The sequence below is a fragment of the Takifugu rubripes genome, chromosome 2 (genome assembly GCF_901000725.2).
Source record: "Takifugu rubripes chromosome 2, fTakRub1.2, whole genome shotgun sequence".
NCBI lineage: Eukaryota > Metazoa > Chordata > Actinopteri > Tetraodontiformes > Tetraodontidae > Takifugu > Takifugu rubripes.
This window is the reverse complement of record NC_042286.1, coordinates 10,675,473-10,694,361: the sequence shown is the minus strand read 5'-3', so window position 1 is coordinate 10,694,361 and position 18,889 is coordinate 10,675,473. Positions and strand designations below refer to the sequence as shown.

Sequence of the window (18,889 nt, the reverse complement as noted above, 5' to 3'; positions counted from 1 at the left end):
TGAAATAAAAAAGGATGGCAGGTCGGCATCCATCGTCATCTTCATTTGCCATTTGCCAGGTCATTAGTTGTCTTTGCTTTTCTTGATTTTGTTCTGCAAACATTCGAACACTGACATTAAGCATTGACCTTTTACAACACAGACTCACAGCAGCACAGTTTAAAAACAGAACTTCCCCTTCTCCACCCCTCGCTAAACAAGGTTATTTGGACATAGGCTCAGTCTCAGGATCAACCCAGCATGTTAACATGAAAAGGGAAAATGTTGGTTTTCAGGATTGTGTGTGGTTTATGGTGTCAGACAATACCAGCATCATGCAGAACTGGTTCTATGCTTAAGAGCAAAACCACATGGTACAGTGAAAAAACAGCTCCATCCAGCTTTATTGTGCCTTAAGCTTTGTCTGTCTATCTACATCGTTTTGTGCCCTAATTATTGTTTTTAAAAAATTTAAAATGAAGACAAAGGACAGACTGACAGTCAGTGAAGACAGGGCAGGAGACGGTTGCTTGACTCTGAATTGCAACTTTATAAACTAAAAAGCCCGAATTAAAAATGAGTTGATCGTGTTCATTGTTACATGCACAAACAAATGCTTAAAACTTGACATGTGAGCAAAATGAAGATTTTAAAGGGAAAAGAATGCAGATGTTTTTAAATGTAGATTTGTACAGAGAGATGTTTTTACAGTTTTTTTTACAGCGATGACGATGATTGTGGACTAAAATTTAAATAAAACGTGTCATTTTAAATTATGTCTGTTTTAATTATCCCCATAAGCCTTTCGTTTATTTCAAATCAAATACCCAGTCTTTATATTGCAAACATTAGCACTCCTTTTAAAAATAACATTAGAAGAACAACAAGAGACAAAACAAGACAAAAAAAACATTCAAAGCTTTCTGAAGAAATCATACTTAGATTTGGCTCCATCTTGCGGACATGAATGGAATTAAATAAATGCTCAGGCATTACACGCGTTAGCTTGATGTGAGCTCTGGATGTCTCTGAAATACTTAACATATTGGCTTAAACCCCACAGCTAGTAAACATCCATAACCAGCTAATTAACCATTTCAAACCCTAAAGAGTTTTGAGCTGGTTCCCCCGAGGTGCTCAGGTTGTCTTCTCTCAAACGCGTGCAGGTAAGAGAAACTGGAAAAATAATGTTTGACTCAGTCTCAGTCTCAGTTAGGATGTTAGCACATAACTTTGTGCACTGGACACAAGGTCACACGACTCTTTCTGTATTTTTAGAATTGTAAAGTGTTGCTCGAGCCGGGGGAGGTGTGTAAACAATGCCTGAAATAATGAAAGTGTGAAAGGTGACCTAGTGACACGGTGGTCCCATCATTCATTCCTCACTTAGTTAACCAAGTTGACCTCCACTGCCACTACTGAGGTTCAAGGTCACCGTCTCCTCACTGAAATTGAGTCATTATAAACATAAGAGGACATAAAGTGAATCTATTTAAACATTTGTTTTTTTAATACATTTATTCCAAAATATTTCTTCCCTTGCTCACGAAGCTGTGGATGCATGTAGAATGTCAGCTATTTAGGCTCGGCTGGCTAAAAATGCAGCCATAATTGGAAACATTCAAAGATGCTTTTGTTTCCTCGATGCTCCGCAGAGCCGCCTGCGTGACATTCGCTTTCCGTCTCGCCTTTTGGCAACGATGGCGCGCAGGGAGAGCGGTGGAAACTCTGGCAGACCGGCCTCCATCTCTCCCCGGTGCTCTAAACGCATAAGGAGCTCTGAGGAGGCGCAGCTGCTGGAACAATGACGGCTGCTCCCCCAGATGGGTTCAAGCGTGAATAAGTGTCTCTTCCCCTTCCTCAAGAAATTGAAATTTGTGTAATTTCAGTCTTTTCCCCCTCTTGAACCAGCCAAATAATTAAAGTCTGCAGGTTGATTTTTAAAAAATGTTTATATTGCGATTTTCTAAATGATTTGAAATGTGTTTTTTGCTCTGCAAAAGGTGACGGATGTACTTATTGTTGATTTAATTAGGACTGCAGCTAAAGAGGAACAGACTCACGGAGCGACTAATTATTAATTAAAGAGTCACAAGGCAAAGTTACACTGGCACAGTGTGACCGAACAAATGGCGTTCCCTAACTTAAATATTCTGAGCATGTATACAGAGGGAGGGGGGGAAAGCAAGTGTTTTAGAGTGGGAGGGAGCATATGTGCGGCAGGGTGGGAGGGTTGGAGCCAAAGAGAGGGGGGAGGGAGAGGACAAGCGGATGGGCGCAGTGAAATCTGTTAACAGGGGAGCTCTGTTGCGTCCGTCAGACGCCTTGGCTGCGTGCCCGACTCGGCTCGCTGTAATCGAGGCATGATCTGAGACCCCAGCAGCCCTCTGTGCCGCCTCGCGCCTGGACCCATCCCAGCAGCTCTCTCCGCTGACATGGAACGACCCGTGAGTGCCTCCTCTCGTCTCATCTCCTCCTCTCTCTCCCTCTCCCTCTCCCTCCCTCTCCCTCTCCCTCTCCCTCTCCCTCCCTCTCTCTCCGTCTCTCTCTCTCTGCTGTTTTTAGGTCCCCCCCCCCTTCTGACGCAGTTCGGGCTATGGCCGCGTGCTTCTGTTGCGTCTGCGGCTCCTGTAGGTGGCAGGAACGTCGGCTGTGTGGGAAGCCCCGGCAGCTCTCTCTCCCGTCTCGGCATGGGCGCAGTCCAGCGGCAGATCCGCGGCGCTTTGTGATTTTTTCCCGTTAGCTCCGCCGCAGAACCGGCCCGGCCGAATCACCGACGGGTCTCCCGGTTGGCGGAGGCCGTCCTGCGCTTGCCTCTCCCTTGAACCTATTCTTGGTGCTATGTCCTCATGATGTGTTGTGTTTAGATCCCCTGACAACTGGAAGCTGTGAGGTAACTCTTCTCCAGGCTGCTGCCTCCCTGAGTGAGTTGGAACTTTTGAAAGACTTTGCTGTGTCCTCTCAGGATGGGCTGTAGTTGGGTGGACAAAAAAAAGTTTGGTGTTTAATTTTAATCAGGGCTTGTTTTGTTCCTGTTAAAACCTCAGGCATCATCTCCTTCCCCCAGTGTCTTTGTGCTCTCGATCTGTGCTAGCAGTATGATAGCGCTCTCTTTTAACAACAGCAGAGCATGACACGCCTACCTCATGTCTCTGTCTGGTAGTCGGTGATGAACTCTTCCGATAGAGTTCAGCAATAACGTTTGTTGAGTGGTGTTTACCAAAGGATGGATATTTGCTTTTTTATTTTTTTTACAGGTTATCTTTTCCTAAAGAAAGAAAGAACTTGTTGCTGTGAAAACAACATCCATCAGCCTAACAAATCTATTTCTAATTAACAGTATTAGTGTTTACATGTTTTTATTTAAGCGAATACTGCAGGTTGCTTCTTGTCATTATTCCATACCCACTATAGGGAGCAGGGTTGAGTGGAGTACGTCGTGCACGCTGGCACGCTTTAAGTGACATCATAGTGTTGCATAATGAATATGTACCAGATCAACGTTGATTATTTGTTTTTACTTGATTATTTGTTTGTGAATTAAAAACTATGCCCTTAATAATTAAGTTAATTATGAACTACTAATTGTCATCAAGTCTGACTTCCTGCATGTGACTGCAGAGGACTCTGGGATGCTTAGGGAGCCTCGGTTGTACACTACTTTTCACAATGCATTATGGGATACATCGAGTGTGCTGACTAGGATACAGCGATCCTCACTTAACATTGGGACACCGCTGGTTTTCTGGAGTGTTAACATTCATGAAGTTCCTGCTCCACATGGTTGCTGACCACACTGGGATGGTTGGGATGCTCCCAGTGTAACTGAGCTTCATGATGAACGCTCCATCTGTGCAGTGTGTGTGTGTGAGGGCGTGTGAAAGCTGTGTGTGATATCACAGCACACACAGTGGGGGAATAAGACCTAGTGAAGCACAGTGTGGGCCTGGAGGGGTCTCCAAAGACGGGGTGAAGGGCCCGCACAGAGAGCAGCTCACTATAAAGACAGGACAGAGATCAGAGTAGATCATCCAAGAAGGCTGCGAGGCCCCGCCCTGGAGCCAGGCATTCAGAGGGGGCGCAGCGGTGATGACCAGGTCTTTGTTACTGGGGTTGGTTTGGGCTCAGCTCACAGGGTCTTAACCGTTTTTGGGCTGGGCTGCAGAAGAGGATGGCCCTGCTGACGGTCCAGTCTGCAGCTGCCGGCAGCTCAAAACGTTGTTTCTGTGTTGACCCTTTTTGAACGATCTCATTGATGTGTCTCTCGCAAAGACCCCCGCCAACATGACGTCCAAGAGGGACCACGAGAGGGATGCAGAGCTGGACAAGAAGATCGAGGCGCTCCGCAGGAAGAATGAAGTCCTGATGAAGAGGTATAAGGTGAGGACAAGCACTCCCACTCACGACAATAAAAGTACTTTGCGGCAGAGTTTCCTAGTTTCTTTTTCAAGACATTACTTCTTCCTCAAGGGCTTTATGTGTATGTGAGAGGCTAAATTCCATTAATATTTACATTCTTGGTGTCTCTAAAGTCATTTCACTGCATTCAAGAAACAAATGTTTACTTTTACTCCTCTTAGTGCTGAATTAGGGCAGCTTACCAGCTGCAGGACATCTCTGTGTGTTATATTATCATTTTATTAATGGCAGCACTTTTAAGAGCCAAAAAAAGTTGTATTTGTTTTGGGGGGGAGGTTTAAAGTGTGAACACTTGTTTATTGAAAACACTGCCTCTTTTGAGCATGTAGGAGGTAGAAGAAGACAAAAAAAGGGCAGAAGAGGAAGGAATGGCGCTGCAGAGCCGCAAGGGCAAAGCTGATGACCTTACTATCACAATCAGCAAATCCACCAGCGTGAGCTTTTCGATATGCTAAAAACCGTGTCTGCCACGCCACGCTTTTTAAACAATTTAAACAGTTGTTTTTTTCTGTTCGCAGGACAGTCGTATCGTGGTCTCAAAGCCAATTAGTGTCTCTTCACCTGCTGAGGAAGGACAGCGGGAGGCAGGGGCCGACAGGGCGAAGGAGAGCTCCAGCCGAGGCCACAGGAAGCAGCTAACGGTCACCATGGCTGGAAAAAAGGTGGAATATTATATACAACATGGATATACTTGTGTTATCTGTGCTACGTGTAGCTACAATTCTCACGCTAATCTGCCTCTCCAGGGTAAGAGGGTGGTGAGTGAGAAACCGGACAAGAAGCCAGTTTCTGCTGACATCAAGGGTCCTACTGATGATGGACCAGGCAGGAGTGTTGAGTCGCCAGGGAGGGGAAAGCAGCCGCCGCACGCCAACAAGAGAGACCCTTTGGTTCAGGTTTGGATCAGAGCCTCTGGACATTCGGGACACAATCATTGTCCCTCCACTCTCACACAAACACCCCCTCCCCATTTCCCCACGGTTCATTCTACTGATGTTTTTAAAAATAGATGTTAGAAACCTCGGCTAGACACGCCCATCGTGCGATGGAGCACAAAAGCCTTCAGACAGTAGGTGGAGTGGAGCTGTAGGATTACGACAGAGGCCAGACAACAGGGCAGTGTGTGCTCCTTAGAGTTTATAAAGGATTTAGATGATCGTGGTTCTGTAACCACCTTTAGGTCTGCTCCTTTGTGTCATGATTAGCCAATGAGAAAGACATTCACCGTTTCAGGACCGGTGCTTCATTGGATTAAAAAGTCCTCTTCCTATCAATAATATATGATGAATATTAACAGTGTGGGTGCTGCAGAGCCCGTGTTTGACACACACTTGCCCAACTGGGCTGTGAAATGCCACACTGACACCGAGTTTAGCCCCTACAGGTATGCAGAAACTCCGAAACAGCTGCTCGGCCACAGCGTAACGCCTGACACACACACGTGCACACGCGGTCGTCTTCTGTAGGATTGGATGCTTCGTCTGCTTCTGATTGGTTGAGTGCCGCTCCGCCGGCGCCTAGCTGGTTTAACGGGCGCGGAATCCACTGCTGAACGGGCTGTTCTCGTGCTGTATTTCGGGCCTGCTCCGTCTGCATCCCCTTTATTTGTCATGTTAACTGAATCAGCACTTGAACGCTCGCCAGCGCACCAGTCATCTGGGTTTCCCAGAGACCGGCTTTACACGTGGACGCTGTTTACATAACCAGTGTCATTTAAGATACTTGATTAGTCCAGAGGGAACACTGCACGAGGGGCCGCAGAACAGGACTAAATGATGTCATATATGTCAGTCAGTAGTTGTACTTCAATGATATATTCACTGAGGTACAGTACTTTTACCAAACGGCTTTATTTAGCATTATAGTCCAACCAATGCATAGGTTTAATGTAGTATACTGTGAGTGTGCTGCAAATTTAAGAAATGAGTGATCACTCTGAGGAATGGCTGTGTTGATTTGGCTGCACCCCAGGCAGCCTGTCAAGCCCGAGTCTCCCATGACCAGACTCTCAGCTCACATTCATAAAAGGTAAAGACAGACAGGAAGTAAGAAGTGAGGGAAGCTGACGGGGACGCTCTCCTGGCAACCCCCCATCTGCTTCCAGCCACCATTTCTCCCGTCTAAATCTATAAGTGGTCTGCTCTCTTCTGTTTGCCCATTCCCACCACCCTGAAAGGGCCGATTTGATCTAATTAACATGCGTCTGCCTCCTCACTCTGAAAAGACTCATTATTCGGCTGGAGAGACAGCCCAGGCGACGTGCCAGGGTCAGGGAGGGAGTGGAAGAAGCTGAGAGGGGAATAAAACAGAAAAGACTTTAGCTAGTCAAGGGTCTTTTGTGTTTGCGTGTTGGGCAGACTGCATTTGGGCTGCTTTGAAGAGCTGTGCATTTAATTCCTCTTCCCAGTCGCACCACTCCTCCACACTACTCCGTTGTCAGCGGGATGTGGACGTGTTGCTGTGATTGACAACACGATTCATTCACCTTGTTCACTGAAGCACATCTTTTTTGTTAGAGGAATAATCAACACTTCTTTAGCTGCTGTTAGCAAGTTTAATTCCGTGTGTTATATCACCACGTGTCCACTTGGGGGCACCGAAGGCTTTTTAATACCCTGGAACAACAGTAACGTGACAGACAGCGTGACAGACAGCGTGCTGTGTCATCCTTATTGTTGCTGCGTTCATCTTCCTCTTTTATTTCTTGTCCCGTTTCTTTGACAGGATCAGGCTCAACAAGGGCCAGAGCACAATGAGGAGCACCACAGGCTTTCCACACCAAGCCAGGTACCAGCGCTGCGCTATATGTACACAGATACAGATTGCAAAACCAATCATTCAAGGATTTATCTCTCTTAAAGATCTGATGATTAGCAAACAGGGATGTAAATATTTGCCTAAAGACAGAAACAAAGGGTTGCCATGCACACGTCCCTCTTCCCTTGTCCCCATCTGCCTGGCGCTGCCTCGCGTGTCGATGTCGCTGGAGTAGCTCAGAGCTGTCTCACAGATCAGCCGTGTGATAAACAGTCCAACTCCAGAGACGAGGAGGATGGGCTTCTATGAGTCTGCCCTGAATACACCGCATGACTCTCCATGTCCTACACGCTACCATGAGCCAGGATGGATTAAGATCGCTCTGAGTTGGTGCTTCTGAGGTTTGAGGACTTGTCAGTGCAAACTGTGAGAACTGGTGATGTTCTGGACACAGAGGAACAGAAATAAGCCGTTTGGACCATGATCAGTCTGAATATCAGATATCAGTCTGAATATCAGTCAACCCCCCTCTCTTGGTGGCTTAGCTTGGCTGCCGTAGCCCGCAATAACCTCCCAGCGAGTTCTTCTGAAACCGAGAAATTAAAAAGCGCTAATTGGCACATCTGGGGCAGCAAAAGAACACAGCCTGTTGGAACATGTGAGCAAAATGCTCCCGAGGGGCCCTGAGCGTTCCCCCTGGAGGAGGGCGAGCTGGGCGAGGACGGAAAACAGAAGGATGAGTGTGGATGACACGTTCTGTGATAACTGTACACAGGCAGGCAACATGTTTACCTGGCTGTGGTGGTCAATACCTGAGGGGACGTGACCATCGCATGTTCTTAGTGACACTCTCTCCTGTTTTTCTCTAAAGAAGCAAGCAATACTCAGCTCTTCCTGCCCAAGATAACTTGATAAATGTTAACATAGAGGTTAAGGCTTCCCTTAGTATTGATTATTGTGCATCTGAACATTTTGGTTGTTGTTCAACCACATCTATAATAGAGGGAAAAAGCCATCAGTCTTTGTTAGTATGTGTGGCTGTTGTTGATCCTGTGCCCTTCGCTGCTCTGTGTAATGTGTAAAGAGATGTGTGTTTAGTTCAGTCATCCTTCAGAGCACCTTTATTACTGCTCAGCAGACGCAACGTTGTCATAAATCAACATTAGGAGCTCTTAGTCATGCGGTAAGATGGCGAGAACTGCTTTGTGTCTGCCAAGGAGCCTGCGAGTCAACAGGCCAGCACAGACCTCAACATCCCCACATCCAAAGAGGAGCAGGAGGAGTACATACGCTGGAAGAAGGAGCGCGAGCAGATCGACCGCGAGAGAGTGGCACGCCACAAAAATGCCAAGGGCCAGTGGAGGCGGGCGTGGGACATGGATAAAACGGAGAACATGTAAGGCTTTTAACTACTTTCTGGTCTGCAGGATTGGAATTCAGCCATATGGCATTAGCTATGGCTGACAGCGATACTGTCATTAGGCCTCGTGACCCTGTGCTCTTCAGGGACCTCCAGATTTTTGAAGTCAGGGGAGCCTCTTAATGACACTAACCATCTAATTTAGCGAAGCATGAAATGCATCCATTTAAGAATGCTTCTTTTTATTTAAAATGCTGTTTAACTGCCCAAACACCTCATAAATGGGCTGAATCTAATGTGTATGTTTTTCTAACTTGGGCTTGTACAGCATGTACACTAGTGACCTCTGTTGACTGAGGGCTAAACTGAATTATTATCAGTGCTGGAGGGGAGGAAGAATCACAGAAACTGATATAATACGTAGGTTTAAAGCCTACAAACAAAATACTTTGGCTCTGTTTGGTATATCACAAGGCTTTGTGATTATACACTTTGGCCACTTAATCATTTATAAAAACGTGTTGTAAACATGTGTTGGATACTTCAGCAGCTTGTTTAAAATGCATCTCGTGGCCTCTGGGGTTTGGTTGGAAAGCTTTCTTCACTGTCATAACACAGACACGATATGAGACAGATATTTCCTTTACTGAGTCAAAAATCATGACAGAGATACACATCATCAAGTACCAAGATATTACGAAATAATTAGGTGAGCGGCTCACCAGTATTCAGTGTAACATACATTAATACACAGCATAAAAACACACTTTAGTGGAGGCTTCCTCTTCCAGGAGATCAAACTACTGAATAAATAATTGTGCTGGTTAAAGGAGCATCAAAATGTAAAGAAACAAGGGAGGAACAGCTATTTTTAGGTAGGGATAAGGGATGGAATGCTTTGCCTTATTTGGTGAGGCTTAAACGAGCCTCCTGAGGAGGGATGGAAGAGGAAACATCTCTGATTCAGCGATGCTGTCAGTTGATGGGAAATGCTAAAACATGTCAGTGAAGTGAAACCTGTCGCCCGTTCTGGGAAAGATCCACAGAAAAAGTCCCGGTGGTGTAAAAACGATTGAAGATTTCACGCCGGAAACACCTCTGCGGTGGGAACAGATGAACTCACTGTTGTCTCTCAAGCAAAATGATTTGATATTACATCAGTGGTCTGAGCTGAAACTCCTCTTTTAGGTTTTCAGACAGAGCCCTCCCAGACAGGGACTGGGGAGCTTCCAGCCGCGGTGAGAGTCAGAGAAAATGAGCAAAAAATATAGACTTGTTTTCCCCCCTTAAATATGGACTATTGCCTTTTCTCCAGGAGGGCGAAATTCTAGAAGAGGACAATCTAGAGCTGATTCAAGAGGTAAAATATTCCTATTGTCTTCAAATTCTCATGCATACACAAACAGATGGCGGCGTGTCCCAGTCAAACCCCACAGTGTACACGGCATGAATTCGGGTTCTCGGGGCATCAGCCATCCATCTTCTACTGCATTTTTCCCCCAAGGGGGTGGGGTAGAGCTCGCTGCGGGGCTAACGTGCAGAGATAAACAACCACTGTCTCCCATCTCACCCTGAAGGACACAAACATTTACTGATGTGTCTCTGCTGCTCAGCTCTGTTTCATGTTCAGCACGTGCAACACGCTCGACGCTAACGGCAGTCTAGTGCAGGCGACAATTATGCTGAATTTATATAATAATTATATAATAACTGTAGATATTTATTGTTCAGGGGCCGCAGCCACTTCTGTCCATGTGAAGTAACTTCAAACTGTTGTTCTGTTGTAGGCCAGGAGAAACGAGGAAAGGAGAAAAAGGCTAAAAACGTCCCTGCCACCAGCAGTAAAGCCAAAGGCATCGATCGCTTGACGGGGAGAGCCAGGAGGTCAGTAACTATGAAATGCCCCCACAGTTGATCCATATTTGCATATTTGCTACTGTAGCCTCCACTGAGCTTTGTAGGAAAGCATATGGTGGGAGATCAAATAGGGAAAACAAATATGGGGATTGCTATTGTTTTCCTGCGCTAATGCGCTGGTTCCCTCGGATGCTGTGAGACTTGATGAACACTACATTTATTTCCCTGAATAAACCAGAGGGCTTCATGCACAGCTCACACTGCTTAAAATCTCAAGTTGCAGACTTGAAGTAACCCACTGCAGCCCCCCGAAATCTTTCTATTTAGTTTTTTACCATTGTAGGGGATGTTTCGTCTCAATTCTGCAAAGTGAAATATTTCAGGTTGTTTGTCTCAGAGATGGAGTTGAAAATGTGCTTTTCCCCGTTTTTGCTCTTTTCTTCTCATTTTTTTGTGATATGCAGCCCAATAATCCTGCACGGTAATAAAAGGTAAAGCTGTTTTCCTCCAGGCTTGGCACTGTTTTCTGCAGGTCTGCAGGCCGGAGCAGTCCATCTCCGGCTCTGTATAAAATGATTAAAGCGCTCGCGGGAGTCTAAGCGACGCCGCAGGTTCATTCGGATTTGCTGCATCAGCGACACAAAACTGCTTCCCCATGCTCTGATGTTTTGACCCCAAAATTAGACAGCAGAGTCGACGCTTTCAGCACTCAAAAAGCCATTTGAGGCCACAGTACATTCACAAGAAGCATTAGCGCTGCATAATGGCTGCGCTACTGCAGTTTTTAAAAACAGAAAAACAGGAAATGGAATCATTGGAGGCCTTACTCAATTATTATTTACTGGGTGGACATGAACAACATTGTTTTTAACCCTGGAACTTGACTTTTTATTAATTTCATTGATCAAAAGGCAGAATCTGTAACTTTACACAGTCGGAGAGGAATTTCCGTGCTTAACTTTCTTTTTTTTTTTAGATGGGAGGAAAATGAAGTTGGAGACAACCTCCAGGTGAGATATCAGACTTGCTTCCGAAGGTTAATAAACAGGCAGGTCCAGCAGACGTGTTCATATCTCATCCTCCAGATGTCCGATACAACCTTGGAGGAATTCGTGGAGGAGCTTGATGCCCTCACAGATGCTGTGGCAGAAGAGTGCAAAGACCGGGACTCGGCAGTGAACGCGTCGACCACCCTGCTTTCACCGAGCACATCCGAGGATGCGACTCCTTCAGCGGGTCTGGCGACAGCTGAGGACTCGTCTCCTCGGACTTCAGAGAAGAGAGTACGCTTCTCAGAAGAATCCCTCCCACTGGCCCACACGAGGCCAACTGCACCTTCCCAGGACTCTGCCCACTCGGAATCAGCAAGTCCGACCTCTTTGAATGCTTCTTTACCTCCATTGGAAGCTTCTAAATGTGTCCAGCAGGACCAGGGCGGTTGTCCACCTGCCCTTCTTGTTGCCGAGCAGCAGTCCTCTGAAAGTGAATGTACTAAAACAGACAGCAGCCCCTCTGGAGCTTCCAGCCCCCCCTCTGCTCACAGAGAACCTCACTCTGTCCATCCTGCAGAGCTCTCCAAGTGCAACAGCACAAACGCAGGTGAGACGAGACTCGTGTAGGTATGCTCTTCCGACACTTTTGGTTTGAGTAAACTGATGCTTTTTGTTTGTTTCCTGGTCCACAGAGGAATCCGGTCTGTCTGTCCTGAGTCTGGAGGTTGGAGAAACACACCCAGCACACCCCACCAGCAGTGACAAGGTCAGTGTGAGAGACTGACAGGACGGGGGATTCCTTAGACGTGTAACAGCTCATAGTTGGTGTATTTGCCCCTTTTTTTGCAGGCAAGAGAGCAAGGCAAGATCGTCTGACAACCCCTAACACAGTGGCAGAAATGGGAGCCTCGCCTCTTTGCACCTGAACGCATCGTTTTGCTTCTGAGGTACCTGGTTTGAAAGTCGTGGTTTGCTTTGGCTGCAGCGTGTCCTGCCCTGCGGAGGTCCAAAAGCTAAACGGCGGATGTTTTTCCCCGCTGAAATGGTTTTACATCCGAGCACTTTATGACACAGTATTTGAGGATGTGTGTGCTGACATGCTGTGCAGTACCTTAGTAAACGGCCTGAGTGCAATATCATTGAATGTTTACATTTGTATTATAATAACTTAAAGAGGGAGGCTAGCTAGTTAGACGAAGCTAGCCCGCCAAAATAAACATCAGCCACATGTTGTTTAGTGCCTGATTTTGCCTTAGGTATAAACTCTGGGTGATACAGAGACCGAATGAAGACATAAAATAGTTTACTACTCAGCTGTTTCAGCTGTTTACAGATTTACCACTTTCATTGCCCTTATAAAACTTTAGTTAAGGACATTTGTCTCCAGTTTAGAGCTAAAATAACAAAAAGTGCTTGTCCATCCATTTCAAACATGACCCAGCTTCAAAAAATAGTCGTAAAATTGAGTGGAAGATGAATTTCAACAATGTAATCCGATTATTGTAGAAACTCAAAATGAGGAAGCCGAGCCTTCTCAGGCGTCCTGTATGTTTTGAAGCACTTAAGGCACGATTGTTTTGAAGGTCTCGCCAACCAACACACGAACAGCCACATGCTTCGGTAAAATGTTCTTTTTTTATCAGCTGTTGTGTTTCTGGTATAATAAGAAGGCTCACAAAATCTCTGTCCTCAAACGATTTCCTTTTTTTCTGGGCCTTTATCTGTTACAGTATAGTAAAGAGTTATGTAACCAGTGAGGAGAGAACATAGTGGCTATTCTGTGAGCTGTCAACTAACTGTGGTTACATAAAATTCACATCATCAGGAAACGAGTAGAAGCACACTGGAAAAAACGAGAAGACAGATTTCAGTCTTCACACAAGAGTAGAAGGAGCCTAAAGGAGTATAGGGGCCTTATTCTTTCTGAGGAATGGAATCAGATCGGCAGGTGATGAAGGATACCTCCAAAGTATTTTACATTAATGCTGTACTTAGATCAGCGACACTCACTGATGAACGTGCCATCACAAAGGGATGGCAGAACCTGGTGTACTTGGGTCTCCACTTGGGTCTCCACTCATCAGAGGGAAGTATTAATTTGTGCCTGTCTATGTACGAGTGTTTCAAAGTGTGATCCCAGCTTTTTCCCTGCTCCGAGTGCTCGTGGTCATAGTTTGAATTCCTGTAGTGGAAATCCCGAAGGACAAAACACCAATAAACCTGAGAAATCCCAAACTGTGGCTGCCGTTTGTCTTTGTCCCCGTGGAGAAACAGCAGAAATGCGACCGCTGCCGGAGTCACAGCTCCACGTTGGTCCTGATTAATTTCAGATGAGCTCTCCGCAGGCCTGCCTCTCCCTCGCTGTCCAACAGGTGGGACCTCCCATAGGTGACCCTATTTTAATTACGTTTCTCCGGGGGAGGGGGGGTGGTCTCCATGGCAGTGGTGGTTCCACTGTTGCCGTTGTCACTGAATATCATTTTTAACCAGGAGCCCAAAGCCTTTTGAATCCTGTCGATCCTCCATATAGAACAGGCGGATGGTCCAGGTCGCTCGACTACGAAGCTAGCTGATATTTTAAAGGGTGTGATGCAATAGCGCGCTCTTGGTGGGGGTGTTAGAATTATGGAAATAAGTCCTGTAGGCTGTGTTAGTGGATTGAAGTGCAGTGTAGGATTATGTCAGCTGCACTCTGCTGTGCAGCTTTTGCCTCCCTGAGCTAACAGTTCAAATAGAACACTCAGTGTTTGGCCTAAGCAGTGTTGAAGCCAAGAGCATCGTCCTGATGCAAGTCCACCTTCAGGGATGCCGGCCCGCTTGTTGTCATCTTTGGAGAGCAAAAAAAAGATTTGTGGAAAGTGTAAAAGAATCAACGGAGTTCTGGAGGAGAAGTCAGATAATCAATTTAAAGGCCCATTTAGTGCAGGAGTAATAACCTCTGCCTCCCTGAGGCTATTGTGTCTAATTGGACCTGTTTTTAAAGGCCCCGAATAAGATTTTATTTCATACATTTGCTTCTAATTGCGAACCGAAACAGATTCCTTTCATTATGTCAGGATGGGGTCAAAAGTTCAACAATCGGAGACAACAGGAAGTCTAATCTGCTTGGCTTGGCTTTTGCCTTTTGCCTTACTACTGTGGTTGTAACCACGGCTGTCGCACCACGCTGCCTCCCAGCCTGGCCCGGCCTGGCCTGGTCATGTGATTTCAACGAACTTTCGGGCAGCCGGATCAGGCCACTCACGATCGGCACGTTCCCGCCAGGTGCTACACGCTGCACACACTCCTTGGCAGCCACTCCCCTTGCCTCCTTCACCTTTGACCTTGTTCTATTGTTCCTTCCTGGCACAGATGCTAAACATATAGCGGCTTGTAATTTTGCACCATGCTAATATAACGCGTCGTCCTGCAACGGTATTAAAGCTCCCCGATGCTGACGCCAGCGCCGGCATGTCCACACAGCCGCGCTTTCCCTTCGCCAGTGATTTTTGCCCTTTTCGGCACTTGAAAGTTGTCGCAGGAACAGCTTATGAATATTTCATATCTTCTATGACAGCGCCTCAAACGTTGATTTGAAAGGTCTTTTATTCCTCTGGCTGTCTCGCTGACGTTTCATTCCATTGCTGTCAAAACTGTCAGATCTCCTGGACAAAAGAGCCCCCCCCCCCCCCCCCTTATTTCCGCCTATATTTTTTAGACTTTCTATTCTTGCCAGGGCGATGTGAAGATGCTCGGTCCCCGAGAGGATGAAGGCTAACGCTGACGTCACTCGTGACTGGGTTCACATCAGATAATCCAATCATCTGTCCCGGCCACTGGTCTCAGGAGTCATAAGGTCAGATGCTGTGCTGACTGAAACATGGCTTCCAGCAGTAACTGTCAGCACTGATGAACTCCTTCATCAATAGGTCGGTCAGGCCTCCTCTCATATCACCAGGGGCCATAAGAGCCGCTGCGAACGCATTTATCAAGGAGGAGGTCGCGGCAGCATCGACAGGCTTGTCAGTGGGTTCTCCACAGACTGTAGAATCACATATATGTTTTGTGTTGTTATGTTTGTGGGGGGGGGGGGGGGGGGGGTGTGTCCGATCAATGCCCGCCTTGATCCGTGGACTTTCTTATTCAGCTTACCAGATGCATTTGGTGAAAAAGCTATCGCAACCCGAGCTGCCGTCATTGTTGACATCACGGTTCTCCCGCCCCACCTTCCCAGCGGAGGAGCTGAATAGAGAGGAGGAAATGGAGCACGTTCATGTGACGCCCGTCACCTCCAGCTGGATGAAAATAGCTCCGCCACGTAATGTCTCTTCCTCGTGCGCCACAACAACAGAGCTCTTGAGTCGATGCGCCTCCCGCACACGCCGCCGGGGCAGCGCGCGAGGCGGTGGGTCTGATTTCCTCTTCACACTTCCTCACCTCTTACGACTGTGAAGTGGTCTGAGCACGCGGCGGGCGGCCAGCTCAGGCACGATACGTCACCTCTTGAACGGCCATAATCTGGTCCGTCTTTGTGCTGCCACGTTTCTTTGAAATGCAACAAGCTTTTCAGCTCACGCACGAAAGATACACTGTTAAGAAAAAACTAACCTTTATTTAAATACTTTGTACTATCCCCTCTGGCTCTGAATAAATAAAATGTCAACATACAGGATAATGTCAGTAAGGGATTAATGGTTTACATATACGTCTTACAAAATCCCAAAATGTGTCATTTTTCCAAGGTTGTTTATTTGTACTCTGTGATATTTGTGATAGTTATATTGTACCATGAATAAAAAGTACCTAACTACAGTATAGGTTCATCTATTGGCCAAGAAGCTGTATGCCTGCCCTGCGAAAATACAACACGTTTACATGGTTATATGCACATACCTGAGCATAAATAAATAATGCAGGTTCTCTACTTGGAATCCAGGTTTGATCCATAACAGGAAAAGAAAAAAAACCAGTCTATGTTAAAAAGCAAGTAAGTGCAGTAATGATGAAGCCCAGACGATGATGGCAGTGATATTCAGCCTCTTTGACCTCTGAACAGGATTATGTCCTGCAAAAAAAAACAACAAAAAACATCTCTGGATGAACAGAACCATGTGGCCCAGGTCCGGACAGAGGCCTCGGGAGTTGTGCACGGTAGACTCACACTGATTTTAAGGCATACAGATGGCCTAAAAACTAAAAAGCAAAGGAGGTGGGGGTGCTTCTCTTGTCTTTCAACGCGGTATATTAGTTTAAGGTCTGTGCAGTCCAGCGTTCACAAAGAAGCTCTGCAAGAAAAAAAGAAAAAACCCAATCCGACCTGCGGCTTTGAGTCTGTAAAACGCTCCGTGTTTGGATCGAGCTGGTGACCAGGTCCCGGTCAGGCTCTCCTCGGGCCGGGTGGCTCTGTCGCAGGGGTCGGCGTAACAACCGCCGCGGCATCCGTGGTCCCCATCACTGCGTTGTCCCGTGCGTGTGACTCCGTCTCACCCTCCTTCTCCTCCTCCTCCTCCTCCTGCTCCAGTTCCTCTCCAGACTCCCTGCCGCCTGTCGGGATGGAGTTGCTGGCTCGGGGTTGAGACTGACGCGTCTGCCTGTGTAAAGTGTCCGACTTGTCCGTGCTTGTGTCACCGCGGGGGGGTGCGCGGAGTCCGTCCTCCTGCTGCGAGTGCGCAATTTGTGCTCGGGCACCGCGCGGAGAGGCGGCCGCCCTCTCGGTTCTGTCGGCCCACAGAAAATCCTGGCTGTTCGGGGTGGTCACCTGCGCGTTCAGGGGCAGCATCCGCGTCTGTGTAGAGTTCCACTCTGAGACGTTGCCGCCTGTGGGGATGTTGGCTGAGATGTTGGCGGTGGGGCTCACCTCCTCGGGCACGCCAGGCTTCCCCGATGAAGAGGACGCGGTGGTGGGCTTCCAGATTAGGCTGTAGTAAATTGCCAGGATAATGGCTGCTAAGGACACGGACAGTACATAAGCAAAAACAGTGGCTAGTCTTACCCACTTCTTGTTAGTCTTAGCAGCCATCTTAGCCTTTTTGTCCCCCGTGTAGGTCGCAGGTTTGCCCCTCTCCATATTGGGCATGAAGTCCCGCTCTCTCATATTGCCCCTTTTTTTCCCTCGATGCTCCACCACCCCCTCCGTCTTGAAGCCGTCTTGTTATCCACAATCCAAAAAGAAGACGGACAGCGGAGGGCTGAGCAGAATTGCGCCGTCCGCACCGCTGGAAGGGGTTCGCACCTAAATTGATCTGCTAAAATGCATCCGACTCAGAAGCACTGCGCCGAATATTCGGAGCCCATCGCTGCGCTGCGTTTCATAACGACCACCAGGCACCAGCAGGGCTGGATTACGCGTTTCAGCATCCGACAGCGACGGGGCAAACGTCCACCCGACACGACATTTCCGGGAGGGTGGCTGGCTGCAGGCCCGAAGCGCATCCGCAGTGCAAGATTTCGAACAGATAAGGATGGAGTGAGATCACACGGTGCACAGCTGCCTGTCTTATCCAGCAAACGAACGCTTGCTCAGCTAAAAATACAGCATTGGGGGCGGGCGGTGGCTCTTAAAGACACAGCTGCAGCTGCAACCAAAAAAAAAAGGGAGATCAGCTTCACATGTGTTTGTGCCGCGCATCCAGATTAGGGTGTTGTTGCGGCTGCAAAGTGAGAAACAGACCGTAGACAAGAGGAAAAGATGCGCCTCGGATCTGTGCAACGAGGCAAGAATGTAGCAATTAATCGCTCCAATTGAGAGAAATGTAACTTTTGTCCAAACCATTGATGCATCCTGATTTCCTTGAGCTGCGCTTTTTTTTTTTTTTGGCCACGTTTCAGCACAACGGACAGCGCCATGGATCCGCTGTTGCGCAATCAGGACAGGTGTGACAGGTGATGAGGAGGAGCTCTTTCAGAGGCGTGGAACTGTCACCAGGGACACGACATAATGCCAGGAAAAAGCTGGAATTTTCAGAGATCCATGTGATTTTCATCTTTGTTCAGCCTTGAAACTCGTTGGAGACGTTTGGATAGGGACATTTAGCCGAAAATGGCGCAAAAACAACACAAAAAAACAAGTTTGGAACAGCAAAAATGACTTTACTGTAACATTAAAAACATACAAAAAACAAACCGCTTGGTTGTTATGAGCTGTTTTATTTCTTATACCTCTATCAGATGCTTTCCATTTTATTTTCTTAAAAGAGAACTATTTATCCTGAATGTGCTCAGCTGTGCTTTATTAAACAGTGATTTCTTTACACCATCTTCACATTGGGATTTCACAGCTGCTGAATAATAAATACTCAAATAAGCTCAGTTGCTCTTATCACTTATAAATCTTATAAACAAAAGAACAACATTTTATTCACCACCAGGAATAACTCAGGTTATTCTGGCCCCAAAAACTACACCTCAGTTATTTTCCCACCTTCACAGAACATTGGAGTCTCATTCAGGGCTGCTGCTGGAAAACAACAGTTTATCCAAGTTGTGTTTGCTTAATCAACTTAATTTGCAATGCATATCTACCAGGGTGTGTCCTGCATGTACTTGC

At 46.9% G+C, this 18,889-nt stretch overlaps 2 protein-coding genes across 8 annotated transcripts; one reads left to right on the top strand and one right to left on the bottom strand.

The window, feature by feature from the left end:
• The first annotated feature begins 982 nt into the window (after positions 1–982).
• ccdc9b (coiled-coil domain containing 9B) lies at positions 983–18,460 on the top strand. 7 transcript variants are annotated; one of them, XR_003887572.1, is made up of 16 exons: positions 983–1,145; positions 2,545–2,903; positions 4,252–4,359; positions 4,728–4,832; positions 4,917–5,060; positions 5,145–5,294; positions 7,123–7,185; positions 8,373–8,551; positions 9,704–9,753; positions 9,831–9,875; positions 10,303–10,399; positions 11,349–11,382; positions 11,458–11,971; positions 12,057–12,130; positions 12,214–12,311; positions 18,172–18,460. XR_003887572.1 is itself a non-coding variant. In XM_011616334.2 (15 exons), exons 3-15 carry the CDS (start codon positions 4,264–4,266, stop codon positions 12,238–12,240), a joined length of 1,578 nt encoding a protein of 525 aa, XP_011614636.2. In that variant the 5' UTR covers positions 983–1,145; positions 2,545–2,903; positions 4,252–4,263; the 3' UTR covers positions 12,241–13,599. The 7 variants fall into 7 exon arrangements, 4 of the variants coding, with proteins under 4 accessions (XP_011614636.2, XP_011614641.2, XP_029688526.1 ...); XR_003887574.1 differs by lacking the exon at positions 18,172–18,460 and adding an exon at positions 15,491–15,509; XR_003887573.1 differs by lacking the exon at positions 18,172–18,460 and adding an exon at positions 15,080–15,384.
• Positions 15,931–17,869, bottom strand: LOC105418113 (uncharacterized). The gene has a single exon (XM_011616325.2). The coding sequence runs from the start codon at positions 17,435–17,437 to the stop codon at positions 16,721–16,723; it is 717 nt and encodes a 238-aa protein (XP_011614627.2). The 5' UTR covers positions 17,438–17,869; the 3' UTR covers positions 15,931–16,720.
• Positions 18,461–18,889: the final 429 nt, after the last annotated feature.

Bases quoted from the DNA above. Each gene is read 5' to 3' on its own strand.
- ccdc9b (XM_011616334.2), top strand. From the start codon at position 4,264: ATGACGTCCAAGAGGGACCACGAGAGGGATGCAGAGCTGGACAAGAAG. The intron at 4,833-4,916 runs GTGAGCTTTTCG...TTCTGTTCGCAG, and splicing joins CAATCAGCAAATCCACCAGC to GACAGTCGTATCGTGGTCTC. The intron at 9,754-9,830 runs GTGAGAGTCAGA...CCTTTTCTCCAG, and splicing joins CTGGGGAGCTTCCAGCCGCG to GAGGGCGAAATTCTAGAAGA.
- LOC105418113 (XM_011616325.2), bottom strand. From the start codon at position 17,437: ATGAGAGAGCGGGACTTCATGCCCAATATGGAGAGGGGCAAACCTGCG.